Source organism: Anoplopoma fimbria, chromosome 12 (genome assembly GCF_027596085.1).
Source record: "Anoplopoma fimbria isolate UVic2021 breed Golden Eagle Sablefish chromosome 12, Afim_UVic_2022, whole genome shotgun sequence".
NCBI classification, from domain to species: Eukaryota; Metazoa; Chordata; class Actinopteri; order Perciformes; family Anoplopomatidae; genus Anoplopoma; species Anoplopoma fimbria.
Window position 1 is genome coordinate 13,473,585 of NC_072460.1, and position 18,032 is coordinate 13,491,616.

At 40.2% G+C, this 18,032-nt stretch overlaps 3 protein-coding genes across 5 annotated transcripts; all 3 read right to left on the reverse strand.

The window, feature by feature from the left end:
• Window positions 1-341: 341 nt before the first annotated feature.
• On the reverse strand, window positions 342-8,289 carry senp1 (SUMO specific peptidase 1). The gene is made up of 18 exons (XM_054609208.1): window positions 7,596-8,289; window positions 7,358-7,416; window positions 6,791-6,981; window positions 6,626-6,701; window positions 6,317-6,509; window positions 6,054-6,189; window positions 5,848-5,966; window positions 5,140-5,423; window positions 4,862-4,925; window positions 4,671-4,709; window positions 4,501-4,585; window positions 4,250-4,390; window positions 3,506-3,634; window positions 3,082-3,285; window positions 2,912-2,991; window positions 2,691-2,775; window positions 1,636-1,731; window positions 342-1,547 (listed from the first exon to the last, which is right to left on the reverse strand). Exons 1-18 carry the CDS (start codon window positions 7,727-7,729, stop codon window positions 1,485-1,487), a joined length of 2,178 nt encoding a protein of 725 aa, XP_054465183.1. The 5' UTR covers window positions 7,730-8,289; the 3' UTR covers window positions 342-1,484.
• Window positions 8,290-8,967: 678 nt separating this feature from the next.
• On the reverse strand, window positions 8,968-14,176 carry LOC129100108 (protein lifeguard 2-like). The gene is made up of 12 exons (XM_054609637.1): window positions 14,162-14,176; window positions 12,401-12,491; window positions 12,150-12,238; window positions 11,926-11,990; window positions 11,772-11,825; window positions 11,605-11,655; window positions 11,469-11,508; window positions 11,235-11,272; window positions 10,882-10,969; window positions 10,639-10,734; window positions 10,436-10,489; window positions 8,968-10,328 (listed from the first exon to the last, which is right to left on the reverse strand). The coding sequence occupies exons 1-12, from the start codon at window positions 14,174-14,176 to the stop codon at window positions 10,179-10,181; spliced, it is 831 nt and encodes a 276-aa protein (XP_054465612.1). The 3' UTR covers window positions 8,968-10,178.
• An 818-nt stretch (window positions 14,177-14,994) lies between these two features.
• On the reverse strand, window positions 14,995-17,778 carry mfsd5 (major facilitator superfamily domain containing 5). Of its 3 annotated transcripts, none has more exons than XM_054609662.1 (2): window positions 17,640-17,778; window positions 14,995-17,267 (listed from the first exon to the last, which is right to left on the reverse strand). In XM_054609662.1, exon 2 carries the CDS (start codon window positions 17,186-17,188, stop codon window positions 15,740-15,742), a length of 1,449 nt encoding a protein of 482 aa, XP_054465637.1. In that variant the 5' UTR covers window positions 17,189-17,267; window positions 17,640-17,778; the 3' UTR covers window positions 14,995-15,739. The 3 variants fall into 3 exon arrangements, with proteins under 3 accessions (XP_054465637.1, XP_054465639.1, XP_054465638.1); XM_054609664.1 differs by having other exon boundaries at window positions 17,605-17,778; XM_054609663.1 differs by lacking the exon at window positions 17,640-17,778 and adding an exon at window positions 17,461-17,584.
• Between the last annotated feature and the right edge of the window lie 254 nt (window positions 17,779-18,032).

Below are 18,032 nucleotides of genomic sequence, written 5' to 3' on the forward strand. Positions count from 1 at the left end.
ATTGTTTCTATCCAAAACATTGAAGAAAACTGAATGGTGGCTTATTGAGTCTAAATATTGCTGCTAATGTTGGATTGAGTATTTAGAAATATTTTAGCTGAAGGTCATTGGATACATCAAGTCACATATGGGATCAGTTCTTAACTCATGTTCAGAGAGGTCTGTGCAGGATTCTGCTTTGTGCATCAAACAACCTCCTTCAGTAAATGTTTGTCTGTCTGTGCCATGATGCAGGTCTTTGTCATTTTCATAGAAAAAAAAATCTACAGCTATTAAACTTTTACCTTGGTTTGATTTGGAAATTGCCATTTAAAAAAAAAAAAGGAATTCACTGTGGCGCGTTTGCTTTATGTTACACAAGGGACCATTTGCAGGTTTTGTATCTTGTAAAACAGATAATGCACTTCAAATAAGCCAATACACATCCAGGTTCTCTCATGTTTATCAAACCAAGTTGATTTTGAGGTAATACACAAATAACAGTCAAAAAACATGAGAATGTATTTCTAAAACAGACTTAAATCTAGATAAAAAAAAAAACATAAGAAAAAAGTATATTACACTGTTCAAGAGGCTGTATATGTTTTTAGTATGTACAAAGTTCAAAATATATTGAATATGCCCAAAAGTTGCTGCAAAACAAAAGACTCTGAAATACATAAAATAGACTTTGAACCTTAATTTACAATCTTTTATCAAGACTAACATTTTTTTTTAACCCTGCTGTTTTAGAATATAACTAAGACCGTTTTTCACACTTGCAAGTATGTGGCAATGTAAAACTTTCTATTTCTGTTAAACCATACTCCGAGGCAATGCTTCAAGAAGCTTTGGGCTTCAATCAAACAATTTACAAAAATAGTTGCATTAGGTGAACTGCTCGTATTATGGGTAAAAAAAAAAAAAGACAAAAGTTTTGTGCCCAAATACTAAGACAGACTTTTTAAGATTAGAAGCCTTTCAAACTTCAGTTTTCATAGTCGTGAGTTTATTTTCCTTTGAACGTACCAAGAGTATCAAACATCAACAGCGACACTGAAAAGTAGTATTACTGTCGGTATAAAAAAGACGGAGCATAATGCGCTCATCTCCCTGTAAGACAAAAACATGTAAACTTGGTATGTCTGCATCAAACTGAACATTGTCTCAGAGTGTGGTTTGTAAGTCAGTACAAGTGTGATTCCAAAAACAGTTCTGGCTAGGCAATACAAAACACGCAGTATGTCAGCTGCTAAACTGATGCCCCATGGGTGCACCAAAAAGGAGGACTGGGAGGCAGTGCTTGGTGCTCCAGCAGCATCACATCAGCTGAGAGCTTGATCGGCAGCAGAGGATGCAGAGTAGCAGAGCTGGTTCCTGATCTGAAGAGCTGGTGTTCAAGTCTTTTCCCTAAACAAGACTACTGTAAGTAGATCCTGCTGTTGAGCGTAGTTCAGCCATTGTTACGGCTTGTATTTCCAGCATAGCGAGCCGACTACACGAATTCACAACAGCTTATGGTTTAGAATCTCCCAAACCATCCGTCTTCTGAAGTAGGGCATGTGGTTCTGTGAAGTAAAGGGACGTCATGTGAGACATTTTTAGGCCACTATGATGATGATGATGATTAGCAGATTCATCTTTGTTTGCGATTACCTGTGTGAATGTGATTGGCTTGTCTTTGGTAATGTAATCTGCATATTTGCATGTGAACATTCCACAGTCGCTACCATTCATCTGCTGTGGGATTTCCTGAAAGCAAAGGAAGATTTAAGATGTTATTGAATATTTCATGGCGCAAAATGACTATTATTATCTGTATATGTATGACAGGATATTTGATCAAGAACAATGATTATCTAATTAGTGTTCCAACTGCTAGGTCTTTGCTTTGAAAATTCCATCACATTCTAGAGTGGATTTTTCCCCTAGATGAGCATCCAGCATCATAAGATTTTTTTATTGACTATGCAATATAATTATTCATATATTTTACACAGTATATAGTATAGTTTCTCTTTGTTTGACATTTCAGATGCATCCCTGCTTTAATGAAATAGCTCACTTGTGAAAGTGTAAAAAATAAAAATAAAAATCACAGTAACACAAAGCAACATAGTAAATAATACGGCTCTGTTAATGAGACACAGTAAACTATGAAACCAAGGTCAACCTCCAGGCTGCTCCTTAAATACAACCAGTACACTAAGAATATGTCAACAGGTGCATCAGTTTGAAGCTCGGGGATGCCCTGCTTTCCAAAATTGGTCACTTGATGGATGTGCCGGTGAAACAACATATATATGTCAACAGATGATTCATAGGCGTTTCCCCCTCTTCACAAGCCACACTTATTTGTCAAACTAAAAATAAGCTTCCAAGAACTTAGTAAGGGCTGAACACAAAACTTTGCTTTACAAGTAGCTGATGCAATGCTCTTGTGTGTGCTGTACAACTACAAGGTTGGTGCAAATTGAATACGTGTAAAATGTAAACAAAACAATATGAATATCAAAACTAGCCCATTAGTTAACAATGCTGCCGTGCAGCACGAACATGGACAAGCTGGAGAAAGGATGAAGAAACTATTTGCTCCTTGAACTATAACCTGAAACTTTCTGCTGATAATGGAAACCCATCCAAAAATTGCATGGCACAACAATGAGAAAAGACTACGTTGTGCTCTCGGTCTTCATGTGTTTAGGACTTACACTGCGCTTTTTGCTGTGCAGAGTCCAGCCTGAGGTATCCAGTTCTTTGCCCTTCTTGTCCTTACTTTCCTGTTTCAGGTATTCACTGGGGGGGGGAAACTTAAATTACTTTCACTACACTTTGATAGCTCATAAAAATAATTTTGCAGTAGTTACATTTACCTCTTCTAATATATATCCCATTTAACAAACAAACAAACATATCTGATACTGAAACTCACAACAACATTCTGCAGGCTTCATCATTGTTTCCTCCCATTGAATCAAAGTACATGATAGCCTTTTTGCGGAAATCCACCACCTAAGAGAAAGAGTTGCACAATAAAAAAACTGCACCATTAATTCCACGATTGCCAATTCCAGGTTTGCAATTATGGTCATTAAGACTTACAGAGAGGCACCAGTGCACCCCCAAGTGGACAGGAACCAGCAGGATGTCTTTTGAAAAGATGTCCATCTTTTTGGTCCAGCGGCGAACAGCAGAGTAGCCATTGCTGCGCAGCTTGGGGTAGAAAAAAGTGTTGAACGTATTGACTGATGGCAGGCTGGGTTCCTTGCTGCGCTCCACCAGCAGGTTCATGTAAAAGTTGATCACCTTAGAGATTAAGGAGGGAGAGTTTCAATTAACCCAACAAGCAACACTGTATTACTCAGTTGTGTAACAATTATTACATGCACAATTTAATCATGGTCAAGCATTTCTTTGAACATTGTAATGTATACATAATCAAAATAGGTGTGTTCAATCTAGTGCAAAATGAATGCCTGCTGATCATTCACACACAGATCTGACCTTGAGGATAACGTACACCCACCTCATCATTGAGCCAGTTAAGGTTGCTGAGGGTCTGCACGTCTTTGCGTGTAAGGCTGAGACCAAAACCTTCACTTAAAACTTCATGATTACCTCCTCTCAGCACCCTGGTCACCTCAGCCTCCATCTCCTTAGTAGAAAGAGACAGCAAACATGTGAAAACCCAGGAAATATTCACTTTATATTAACTTATATTCATTAGATATAGTTTTGTTCCAAATATTACACAGCTTGACAGCTTGCAGACACAAAAAATAGCAAGTTTTATTATTAAATCGAAAATCAGTCTGGTCTTACTGTTTAGAACCAAAGAATGGGACTAAAAAAGTTTGTGTGTGTGTGTGTGTGTGTGTGTGTGTGTGTGTGTGTGTGTGTGTGTGTGTGTGTGTGTGTGTGTGTGTGTGTGTGTGTGTGTGTGTGTGTGTGTGTGTGTGTGTGTGTATATGGGGGGGAGAAGACTATCTGGTCTTAACTTAAAGGCAAAGTTTGTTGTTTATATTCGTTATGTCACTTTTTCACATTTACATAATGATAATTTTGGGGAGTGCTTTAGGGGGAGGCCTGAAGAGACTTTAGTGTTGGTCACTCAACATGCAGAGAAAAACAGGGCAACCATTAAATCACTCTTTACTTTCAATTGCTTTTCTACTTTAAAAAAAAAAAAAAAAAAAAAAAGGAAGAAATAAGAAAGCTAGAAACACATGGGAAAGTACACTGCATACTCATTAAGACACAATGACCACACCTCTGAGAGTTCGGGGAATTCGGGTTTCTCTTCTAAAGGTTTCGGTTCTTCTATCACAAGAGTCAAAGGAACCTCCTTCTCCAAAGGAACTCTAACGTGGACCTCCACATCTGGGCTGAGTTGCGACTCGTCAGACAAGCGCTGGGAACCAGCAACAACATGACAGATAAGAAGTGGGATAAGAAGAGGTTGAGATACAAATTATACGATAAAACTGAATCTGAAAGAGAGCTTCCATGGGGCACACTCACCTGTCGCAGCAACAGGGCAGCCAGGGCCTCCTGCTCTTCAATCTGTCTCCGTCTTTCTCTCGCCCGAGAGTCATACATACTAGTCCTACAGAGACAAAAACATTTTTTTTTCTCTGTTCCCATAAAATAATGGCTCATTTATAGAATCAAAAGCATTGAATTGTACTTACAATTCTTTGATCCATAACTCTGCTTGGAAACATGGCACACTGTAAACACAGAGAAATCAGTTAACGTGTATACATTAAAAAAAAAATGGAATTACACGTTACATATGGCACATTAACTTTAGTGAAATGTAGCTTGTGAAGCACCAACGTAAGGAACAAAATAGCAACATTGAGTTAAAAACATAACTAACCTTGAACGGTCTTGCTTTTTACCCTTTTGCTCATTTATAATAATTACAGAGTCACCATCATGAGCTGCAAGAGAAGACAAGAAGATCGCAACCAAAGAACAAGTACACAAGCAAGCAAATATTCAATTCACGGTCTTGCTTTTTACCCTTTTGCTCATTTATAATAATTACAGAGTCACCATCATGAGCTGCAAGAGAAGACAAGAAGATCGCAACCAAAGAACAAGTACCAATTCACAATACCTGTAACTCCACACACAAGTGGGTGAAAAATGTACCTGATGATTGAGTGTCCTGAGAAGAGTTGTCCTGAAGAGTGGATGGGGAGGGAGCTGCTGTGAGAGTAGCTGCTCTGCTGGAGCTGGGGTCTGTGTCCAGAGACCATGTCTGGATCCCTGGCCTATTGGAATTCCGCACTGGGCTGGGGAGGTTGCTAGAGCTCTGGCTGGATATCCCTGTGGGGCTGGGGGGGCTGCTGGGTCCATCTGAAGTTCCCCCTGCTGCTGACCTAGTAGGGGAAGAGAACTGTAGCAGTCTGCGGCTGGTGGTCAGGAAGCTGGTGCTGATGAGAAAGTGACAAGCGTAAGCAGATGAGAGAGCAGGCACTTATGTAGATACAGTCCAGAACAGTCAAAGTCATAAAGGATAGACATGGAACTATTGAAATGTATTCATCATTTTAATTCACTACCCACATAAATGTAGGGAAAGTTTGTGATTGGAGTAAAGATGGACAGTAAGTCCAGTTCCAACTACAGAGCATCTTTAAACAACTTCCAGCCTATTCAGAGTGAGCAACTGCCACAAGAACTAGAGTTTTGGATAAAACACCACTGTTGATGTTATGCTTATGCTTTTGGAGCCACCCACTGGCCTGTGACTGCATACGAAGAATGCAGTCATCCCCCTCTCACTTTGTATTCCTTTGCATATTTCATTGAGGGTTTGGCATTGTTAAAGTCTACTGTATTTGTATGAATACTCACAAATCTCTGTGTGACCTCACAATGCCGTGTGAGCTGCCGTTGTGAAGGAAAGATGACTGACCACCAGAGACCATGGTCAGAAGCTGCCTGTAGACCTCCTTCTCCTCTTCACAAACAGACTGAGCAAACAAAGAGGAAAACCATAAAACAAATGAAGAAATGCAACAACTGAGTTAGCAGGAATTCAATTTGTCCTGGTGTCTGACCTGCTGTGCTGTGCAGTGGGGCCTGGCATTGTGCATGCGCCCGGATGAGGAGCTGTGTGTTGGGCTCTGCACCACTTTGATGGGAAATGTCTTTTCATACATGCTAGTGCAGGAGCTGCTTGCCACGCCACTAAAACTGCAGACACAAAATGACAGTGATTTAATCAAAACATCATCAATTGACAACAGTTTACACAGTATAATGACACATCATCTAACAAAAGGCAACTATTGAAATGGGAAAGACAAGACACAATGAATACCTTGGTGTTCCATACGGTCGGAGGTTTAGGGGCCTGCCTAGCCGAGGAGATGGTTGCAATTTTGGGGTGACGGATGGCGGCAGATTGACTGAATGCCCATTTGTTTTTGGCATTTCACGATGTGTTGAACTCATGCACACTTGTCGCCTACAGACTTTTGATCCAATACTGTTCTTCTCATTGCGAAACCATTCTAGAGTAAATAAACAAACAGTAGAAAAATGTATTTCTTGCAAAGAGCTTAAAGTGTGCACAATCTTTAGCTACCTTAATGCAAAAGCTTTCAAGCACTTTAAGTGAAAATTTTACCCGATTTGAATGATTTCCACTCCAAAGTTGTCGAGGGAGCAGCGAAGGTCTCATCCAGACAGTTCCTTTCAACAATCTTAAACCAAACACATATACGAGATGTTTAAACCAAGGCCAAACATGTTTTGACATCTCTACAGTCAGGCCAAAACATTGATTCTTTACCGGCATCCCAGCCCAGACTGCTGCTGCTGATGTTGAGGGCTGTGGCTCGGGTTCTCCAGGTGGAGGACCGGGAAAGGCAGGCAGTATATTGCTCAAGGTAGGGCTCACGTTGTTTCTCATCCATGTCGCCACACTGGAGCTGTGACTCTTAACCCCTTCAGCTGCGATCTTGACTGTGTCAATAAGATCTCCTACAGAAATAGAAACCAGATTGTTAGTAGGACAACACAGATTTAACTTTAACGCTACATACACTCACACCATAATATTACATTACAGTCAGTCAGTCATTTAGCAGACGCTTTTATCCAAAGTGACTTACAATCAGTAGTATATTGCATATCATTCACCCATTCACACACTGATGACAGGCTACCATGCAAGGTGCCACCATCAGACTCTAACTAACATTCATGCAACATCCAGTCCACACCAACAACTCAGGGTTAAGTGTCTTGCCCAAGGACACATCGACTGCTGAAGCCGGGTATCGAACCACCGACCTTCTGATTGGAGAACTACCTTGCGCTCCACTACTAATATGTCATAAAGTTAGTTAATAATTACCCATTCGTGATTTCTTTATGACTGAGCCATCTTGTTCGATGTTATGGTCGTCTTCCAAACTTAGGGGGGAAAAAACAGAAAGACACTTTACAGTTAAACACACTGCATCCATGTCAACAAACTGAAAGTAGCCGCAAAATGAATGTTTTAGAGAAACGTTTAACTGACTTAAACACATTTTAGATCAAATAGCGGTCGGTCCTTTTAAACACAGCGGGGCTGGTTACACAGCTCATACCATTCAATTGGTCTTTTCCTCCGTAGTGGGACCTCTGCCGGTGTCCGGGGCTCACCTGAGTCCTCCACAGCTGGCTCACCATTGCGAAGATTGGCAAAGCTGGTTTCTATCCATTCGTAGATTTTATTCAACATGGCTCAAAAGTTTCAGAGATAACGCCGCTGGTGTGAAGATAAATCGCGTTAGCTCCTTCAAGTCTACCTGACAGTACAGTCAAACCTAACGAAGCCAAAGCGCTTCATCCGGTGAAGGTAGGTTCAAACACTAACACTCCTCAACATTATCATTTCACGAATCCCCAGGAAACGAGCTAACCGTTAGCCAATCAGTTGGGAATTAGCTAGTTTCCTAGCTAGCACACTATGCTAACCGCCTCGCTAGCTAACGTTGCTACGGCGCGGCTAATCTATGGAAGTGTGTTTAGATTCCAGCAGGAAGGCGACAAGCCGCAACCAACGCGTTCGGGGAAACGGTTATCATTTTGGGTCCCAGCCTAACTCATTTCTATATCCCTAACGTGACTTTAAAAACCATATAAACTCGTTGTAGAATATTATCTCCCGCTTCTTCCTCATTCAAAACCACAACATGGCTGAACAGGACGCTCTACCATCGCCCATTCTGATTGGTTGACTGGATGCCGTAAATCCGAGTGTCGCCGTCTTCTACTGGTTGCTTGGAAACCAGAGTAGACCATTTAATATCACGTCACACATGCCGGCGTTGACTTTTGAACACATGTAATTGCGTGTAGAGGAATAGTCAATCTCGTCTCATCTGATTATTATTTTTTGAAATATTAATTTCAATGAAGCAATTATACCAAACACATACAGCCACAAAGTGTGTTCTCAGATGGCTTAAGCATTCATAAGGAGGCCTTTTCAAGGTTTTGAGTATTTATTTCCCGCTGTAACTAATTGAATTGCCAGACAACATACATGTAACTCAGGAAGATACCCTGTTCAGGATTAAGACCGGCTACTCCCTGCCCAAGCAGCACTAATAAAGCATTATCTTATCTTATCTTATCTTATCTTATCTTACTACATCACCTTTACCCATAGCCATGGTCCTTAGCAGGTGATTACAGGAGAATATTCATAATATTTAGGGAGAAACCCAAGACACCTTCATAACACAATGTTTGAGTTGAAATTTTAAAAGTGAAGTTAAACTCCATTTTGTCCTATGAAAAGTGGCATAATATTTTTTTTCTTAACACATTAAAAGTACTGCTACTAAAACAATGTAGAAAGTGTTAGGGCATATTGTTATTTAATAAATCAGAGACACTCAGTGAGTCTAATCAGACACATTCACCCTTTAATAAATTAATACAGTTACACCAATTTGTCAGTTAAATGCAGGGTTCTCTAAAAACAATATACTGCATCAATATCATCACACAAAGGTAGTCCAAGGCCACTTTAGACAACTTATGAATTCATAACAAGCTTCAAACTCACCATTTTATATCACAGACTTTCTGAAATATATCATTCTGTCATAAAAAAATAAACTTCAAATGTCATGCTTTCAAGCCCTTCCACAAAAGTAGGCCTTATCAAAAGTTACAGTAAATTCATGAATGTATGGCACTGTCATCTTTATATTTGATTATCATGTGAAACCACTTCAGAACAAATAAGTTTAAGTTTAAATAATATCAAGACTGAAAACTATAATGCGAACAATCAATCTTTGCCCAAACTAAATGTCTTTCATGAAAAAAAAAAATGGTTCTCACATTGTTCATTCACATCATTTCAGGTTTCAAACACACATATTTAGAAAACAACACTGGGAGTGCATTGAATGACAGCCTCCGAGTTAAATGGAGTAAAACCAACACATAGACAATATAGCAAATCAAGGTAGAGATGAGTAACAATATCCCAAATTCAATGAATAATATTTCTAAATTGTCATTCAAAAGCTAAAAAAAACAACATGTCACCTATCCCCCCAAAACAGCATGGGGTTTCTTTTAATTCACAGTATTGAGACAACATTGGATATGCTTGAAAACACATTTTTTTTTTTTTTTTTTATAATCACATTTGTGCTTTCAGTCATTAAATCACCATCTACAAAAAATAGCCCAATGATGTGATGACTACAATTCGCATAGTTAGAGCTTTTTTAGAGTCATGCATAATGTATTATAGATCACATACCTCTCAAAGAGCATTGAAATCTATTTTTTGCAGGACATGTGTGATATCTAGGCAGGAATGGACATAAAGACACCCAATCAACTTCAGATGAACTCTCACAGTTTGTTTTATCTACGTTAAATGGAGTAAGATCACCGATTGATTCTTGCTGGTAAAGCTAGTAAGCTAACCTTATAATGAGGTGTGGGTTCACAACATGCTAGAGAGGAGGGAAAGGTAGTAGACATTTTGGGTGTGAACACTGACATTCATCTATGTACATGTATAGCCGGACAAGAGATTCACAAAGAATCTGTGGCCTCATCAGTATCAGGCAAAAAATAAAGCTGTTAAAATTGGAAGCATTGTCATTAAAATCATGTCTGCCTAGATTCCCATCCTTTACAGGTAAGAAAGGTGGGCTTTACTCTTGTTTTGTTCCAAAGATTTGGAGGAAGAAGGAGAAGATGTAGATGATATCTAGGTAGATGTTGAGAGAGGCATAGACGTACTCTTCTGGACTCATGGTGTAACGCTTGTTCCCCATGAGGAGCTGGGTGTCAAATGCCAAAAACTGAAACAGAACATAAAACAGCAAGTAAGACATCTTTCTGTTGATTTATAGAAATGATCATGCATTGTTGACTATCAGCAATGGCTTGACAGTGTGTGTGCCCTTACCATTGTAAACAGTATGGCTCCTAGGACAGCGTAGGTGGCATCCAACCAGGGTACCTAAATGGCAAAAATTACTTGATTAGAGGCAATGCCAGTGTTTTAAATGTTTGTCGGACTTTAAATTTACATCTGCATTTGATGGAACTATATCCTGAAAATCCTCCACATTCCAGTCTTACATGCCTAATTTGATGCCTAATACTTACATATTGAAAGGGAAGGACGAGTGCCAGCACCAGTCCAGACATGAACATGACCATGCAGAAGACGAAGAGCACGCCTTGGTAAGATGTCACATCAAACTAGATGGAGAAAAAACATAAAATCAAACCTATGTTAATCAAACAGCGTGAAAAGCTGACATGTGAATGATTTTCGCTTTCTATTTTGCATACAGTATATCAAAAAGTATGTGAAGTATAATGAAGGAACATTGGTTTTTTTCTCACCTTAGTTTGGAAGCTGAAGACTGTGACCAGGAGACAGACTGCTGCTGTGATGCCCAGACACATCACCACTGACTTGGTGTTATAGAAGCTATTCAAACAAGAAACACGCAAACACAACTTACTGAAAATGTTTCAAGAAATAAAATAAACAGAATATACAACACAGTTTTATATAGGCCTACATCACTGGCTACACATACAAGCTCACATATTGTAAAAAGAATACATTGCTGCCTTATTTTCTAGATGCAAATGCCATCATACTAGCTAGGGATAGCATCAGAAGCAGAAAGATAGGATACAAAATAACACAAGACAATGACACAAAACTGTGAGCAAACATAAAAGGGTACCTGGACAACATCCCTGTCATGTAGGACAGCGAGAGGGTCTGCAACAGAACATATAATAGTCATGCAAAAATGAAGGCATTTTCTAATATCCCTTTAATCATTTGTTGAGTGAAAGTTACATAGTAATACATATTGTTAATTTATGAATGTTTGATTTGTTTTGAAAACACTGCTAATAAGAAACACTAAATTCAGTCTATAAAGAAAAACATGTAATATTTGCCTTGTACTTACAAAGATGCCAAGCAGAATCAGATTCCATGGAAACTGTCTCCTGTAGGAGAGAGTACAGAAAGGTTTGGAATCACAGCACTGTTTTGATTTGGTTTTGTTGATGATGTGCATTTCATTTTTAGAAGTTTTAACTTACCGTGGTGCCGAGCAGCAAGAAAGTGTCAGATATGTGACAAAGAACACAGCACTGGTAAACAACAGGAAAAAAAGTAAGAAATTTAGATCGAAGGAAGTGACATGAACCAAAAATGTACAGTGTAACTGTGTATTATGGGTTGAGACTGATCAAACACTGTTACTTACTAAGAGGCCCAGTACCAGCCAGGGTTGGTTTGAATGTATTCTTTCACTGGATCACTAAAAGGAAAACAGTCTTAAGTAAGATCACTACCCAGAATTTCTTTCTAAATATTGTTACACATGAGAGACAATTGAAATAGATTGGTCTTTCACTCACCAGAATGTGAAAATAGCAACAATCGCAAGAGTCACCAAAAGCTGGATCATCAAGATGGCGTACACCTAAAAGAAATCAATGAAAAAATATTGCACAATTGTACATGTACTGGTATATGCTGAGCAAGCCTTTAAAGTTTAACAATATTCATTTGAGGTAAATTATCAGTGATGCACAGTATTCACAACAGAGCTAATAGTATAATCAATGAAGCTTTTTCATACCTTACGGATGAACACCCTCCTGATGTTGCGATCATCCCAGTTGCACTCTGTGAGCATCTCAACATCATTGTAGAAAGGAGCACTGGTGCCTAAAAAACACATTTATTTAAGACTTTTTTGGTGGTTAAGATGTATATGCATAACAGCCAACATATACTTCTGTAAAGAAAAACATTACCAAATGTATTTGTTGAAGATAATCACACACTAACTTTATGATTGAATATAGGAGGATATAGGTGTTTCCATACCTGCAGTGGCTTCCTCATAGCTGGGAGGAGTTGGTGACACTAAAGCTTCTACACTGGAGGAGCCGTTGGTGGCCTTGCTTGCAAGTGACAGCTGACACAGAAGCACAAAAGATGAATAAGTTGTTTTCTTTTGGATTAAAGGTCTTTTACACATTTAACGTGAGAGTTAATCAAAATTTAAAAGGAAAAAGATTAAAAAACGGTGAAATGTTTCAGATACTACCAGAGTTATATGCTTTAGGCACTGTTACCTAGAGTTTCAGCAAAGGCATTTGTTAATTAGTGTGATATAACGCATACTCACTTAAAGTATTACATTGTAACAGTTATGGTGCAAATAATCACACTGTGTAAAGCATATTATTCAGGATGATTACAAGTGAGTCATATTGCAGGAGCTTTTTTAATATTAGAAAATGAAAAAAGTAGGCTATCAAGATGAATGGTCATGACGGATTTGCAGATGCTGTTGTACAGTGTTGTATTGCATTATAATCACCTAAACTTGTACTGCCATCACATTTTACAGACACTACAGTTACTCACTTTCAGTACTTACACTTCAACTGATATTTAAACAGTTTCAGTGTGTATCTCTGCAACTTCAACTGAAAAATATGCTGATAGCAGTGATAACCTTACCATCCAACTGATATCAACTGCTTTTAATTTACATTTCGACATACCAACTGGTTCATGTATAAATATAGCCAACTCCAACAAATGGAAACGTTAACCATTCACAGTGTTCATACCTGCTACCATAGCCTTTTAAAAGAGTTTTAATTGATAGGTTGACACAGATCCTATTTGTCACACAGTGGCAGGGAACAGTAAGGGTCATTTATTTGCCATTGTTCAGGTTGTATGATGAACAATGTCAGTTGAGGGGTATGGTCTTATTTCAAGGGCCTGCTCGTGCTCATAAATGCATTCTGATTCCTGAAAGTCGTTCTTGGAAAGCCGACGCTGCCTCAACGCAGTTAACGCGTTGACTGTGTTATTGTCGCATTGGATGAGCACATGCGATGCAATTACGCGCACCAAAAAAATGAAAGCTTGTTCCATAATCTAACTATGATAATGAGGAATTAATGCAAGGAATTAGAAAATAATACTCCATGAACCCTGGTTTGTGACTATCAGGTGACGTTAGGCTATTAGCATTCAGGTCACAGAGAATATCCGATTCTCATTAATTATTTATTAACTATTCAAGCCAGAATTTCGCTTATAACCACTCAACACTGTTTTATTGTTTTGGGTGGCAAAATATACGACACAAACTGACTCGAAGACAGTTTAACATTAGAGCTACAGAGAGGACTGGGTTGTCATGGTGCGTACATGGTAAAACAGACTGTGACGCATTTCATTCATATAAACTCAGGTAACTTTCAAATGCTTATTAGCATCGAACGAAACACCACAATAAATAAATTTAGCGCGAATACAAAATACAGCTATTATTCTGTGCTTAGAAATGCTACTATACCGCAGGATACAAAAACCAGTAATACAAATCTACTACCCAAGTTAGTTATTTATTAAAATAACTTAATCTGCTGGTAATAACAACTGAAAAGCCTCCATTACGCATTTCACAATGGTGAGACTAAAGGGATGGAGTGGAGACACGCACATCAGCTCACTCTTATGTAATGATCTAGGACCCATTTAGAAAATCTAAATCTTTTTAGATTGTCTTAAATAGAGGAAAGAGGGAAACATTAACTGAAATAAATTAAAGCAAATTCATACCTTGCCCTGTGTCATGATGGTTGTCTGTCTTGTTCTGTAAGCCAGCCAGTCAATGGGTCTCTGTTGTCTCCTTTCTTAATGTGGTTCTTGCAGAGTTTAGCTGAAGGACTGAAAGCTGTGAGGAAGGACGTCAGATTGATAGTACTCTTCTTGCCTGCTCAGACTGGACAGCATCTGACGATTTTGTGATGTAATCCCAAAACAACGCAGTTAAGACTCGTGCAGATACCCCTCCCTCACCCACGGAGGATGTTCTAGCAGCATCCAGGTGATGCTGTGCCATAGAGAAAAGCTGGGACTGTACCACAGCTGCAGGCAAAATGGGGAGGATGGATCCCCGCATAGGCCGTTATGAGTCGAAAAGTCCAGAGAAATCCGGAAATATGGTCTGCAGCAAAACCTAAGATACAATGATATAAACGTTTCTCAAAAAATGTATTTGGTGAACGTAAATAGGACTCTTTCATTTCATTACTTAAAACACAAGTGGCTTTTTTTCACTACACTTGAACTATTTACAGCTTTAACCTACAAATAATTGTTAATTATTATATCTTCCTATTTTTCTATAAAATGATTGGTGCGGAACAATACCTTAATGCTCAAAGTTTTTGTTCATTTTGATTCAAATAAAAATGTAGCTTCGATCTGCTTGAGCGACAATTACTGGGAACACATTTTCTATTTAAAAAAATAGATACATTAAAATATTTGATTTTGCACTATTTTGGATTATTTGGAAACCCAAACTGACACTACTACTGAATACATATTATAAAACATCAATATGATGCAAATTGAAATTCCAGTAATACCCAACAAATAAATATGAATTCTGTACAATATATACGCTTTTATTTAAAAGTGTAAAGATCATAGATAATGTGAGAAAATATCCCAAAGATGATGCAGAGGAAGCATTCACAGTAAAACCAACAAACTGTAGATTTGTCTTTTCAAAGAAATAAACAGACGCAATAAAAGAAAACAAACAGAAGTATTGCAAGAGCTGGTGTTCACATACTGGTCTACATGCTAGATGTGACCTTATTTTCTTTATATTTGTTGAGCTCTCTGTAAACTATTTTTATGTTTGATTTTAAACATACGATGATACGACTTTATTACTGATCTTCATGGCAACACTGACAAGTGAAATTAATAATATTGTGACAAAAAACTCCCCCCCCCACAATGTAGACAATGAGGCAATACTGTGTTATCTGGAATGGTTTGATACAGGAGTTTTGGACATTCCAGCCGTTTACTTGACAAATGAAGGTTGATATGGTTAAGTTCCCAAAGCAGCCCAACGCAGACAGGATTAGTAAAGTCTCTCCTTAAAAATACAGCATCAACAAATAAGCAACTAGGTAACATATAAAAATAAAATAAACTTAATCTAAATTTTTATCGAACAAAACCCCCGATTTGGACTTTGATTTACTTCAATTATGTATTTGGCAAACTATAGACTTATGATCATTGGAACATGTCAAGTCTCTACTTTTAGCCACACAAAACAGGCACGTTACATTCGAAATCAGTCAAGCATAAATGAATATGTGGTCCATCTCCTCAGTCCATCTCCCCCTCCCCTCTAGTTCCCTCCAGTCTCAGGTCTGTGTCATTTCTGCCCAGAGTAAACAGACTGACCACAGCCATCAAAGCCGCCAGCATCATAACTGCACAGCCTCCAAACATGTGTCTGGTGCCGCTCCCCTCCTCCCCGCCACCTGTTCCTGATATCTCCCCATGAAGCGCCAGCAGCCCTAAGCAGGCCAGCAGGTGCAGAGGCAGTCTGAACCAGGCCAGTACACCAGCCCGCTTCTCCTCTGGGATCACCCTGCCCTGGAGAAAGCTGACAGCAGGGAAATAGAGCCCACAGGCCAGCTCCAGCAGCAGGAAGGCCAGGAAGGATTCATGAGGTCTAGGCTGGCCTGGGGCAGTGGAGAAGGTCAGCATGAAGAAGGAGAAGAAGGCCATCAGCACAGCCAGGCAGAGAACATGGCCCGGCTGTAGACAATAGCGCGTGGAGGTGGCTAGGCGGTACAGCAATGAGCCGGCCATGCTGGCAGCCATCAAGCATGAGAACACTATTCCCAAAGGAGGGCCATGAGGGTCCAGTACCGGGGTCCACAGGAAAACAAAAATGTAAAGGACACTCTCAAACAGAGCCTGCACTCCACCTAAGAGCATGACTCTCCTGTCTGACAGCAGGCAGCGCAACCCATCATGGCAGCTGCGTGAGAAACGGGCCCTCGCAGACAAACGGGTCACACCCCCATTTGGAGTGCTGAGGGGCAGTTTTTGTTCGACCCCTCCAGGACCGTTTTCAGCCTCTTCCTTGCCCCAGTCCGTTAGCACCACCCAGCCACAGCCCGCCAAGCAGGGCACAGCAAGGAGAAAAGGGGCCACTGGCCCCAGGTGGAGCCACTCAGCCAGCAGGTTAGCCACCAGCCCTGCTCCCACAGCAAGCCCATGATTCCAGGTGGCAGCTTTGGTGAAGGTGCTTGGGATCCACTCTTTGGGAAAATCGTGGATGTCAACATGCCGGTGCACGTACCAGGATTCAAATGTGGTGGTGAGCAGGGATGTGGACAGACCGCCCAGGATCCGACCCAGAATCAAAACAAAGTAGTCTGTGGACAGCTTGGTGAGACAACAAGCAGAGTAGGACACGCAGAAGAGAAGACATGTCTGTCTGCGACCCAAGACTTGAGGGAGCCAGCCTGAAAAGGGAGCAAACAGAACACAGGAGGCCAGGCCACACACATACAAGATGGCTATTTGGGATTCCAGGAAGCTGTAGTGTCGGTAGAGTTTGTAGAGGTAAGGACCCTGGAGCCAGTCTGCCCACAAAGCCAACAGGTACGCCCGAAGGAATACACTCTGGAAGCGACGGAAAACCGGGTTGGCCACAGCAGTAGGAGTCGCCTGAGGGGGGGTGAGGCGGCGTGCTGTGAGCTCCAGGCCAACACACAGGGCAAGCAGGAAGATGATGGCAAGATATGCTGTCACCAACATGGTGTGATAGACGGCACCCGTGAGCTCAAAGCTGAGGTCCTGGTGCGTTTTCAAATCTCTTCCCTCTATGTCTCAGCACCTGTGGAGATACAAGGTGAAGAAGAAGTGCAGAGAGCAGAGCGTTAACGCCTCCACGGAGAGAGGTAGCTAGTAATCAGCCTCGTTAACCCGTAGATAACTTGGTTAATACGCTTTTACTTTGAGGAATCTCACAAGTTAGTTGACTAACGCCGCTCAACAAAGTGAAGTTGACCACGTCAGTCACCAGTTACCTTCATCAATGGCGGATAAGTCTGGCATGTGACAATTCCGTTTTGTTTACTTAAAACACGTATAAAGCTAACACTAGCCTACAAGCTAACCCGCTGCAAACGTTATGGTAAGATAGTAAGCTGTGACGTGCGTCACTATCCTACCACGTGGTTTCCACTTCTGTAAAATGATATCTTACCGCGCCATTTGACGGCAGTCCCATGTTATTTACACGACGTACAAAACATAACATAATTTAAGTGATGGTGTGTATGATAGGCTATGGTAGCAAACAGACTGTCCACATCCGGGATCCGGGATCCATTCATTCATTCACCACAAGGTGGCGTCACTGCTTCGCTTTCTGATCTCCAGGGGCGAGAGAAAGTAGTTCCATGTGTCAAAACATTCCAGTCCACTCTTAAGGTTTTGTTTGATTAATTCAAATAGCATAGTCCGTTATTTGAAGTAGCCTAAGTGGTTCCTGAAAACTTTTTTTAATCGACACACATACTCTACTGTAATGTGCACAACATGCTATAGTGATAATGAACTATGTTGCGGTGCTCTGTCTGACCTAGATTTTTAGCTT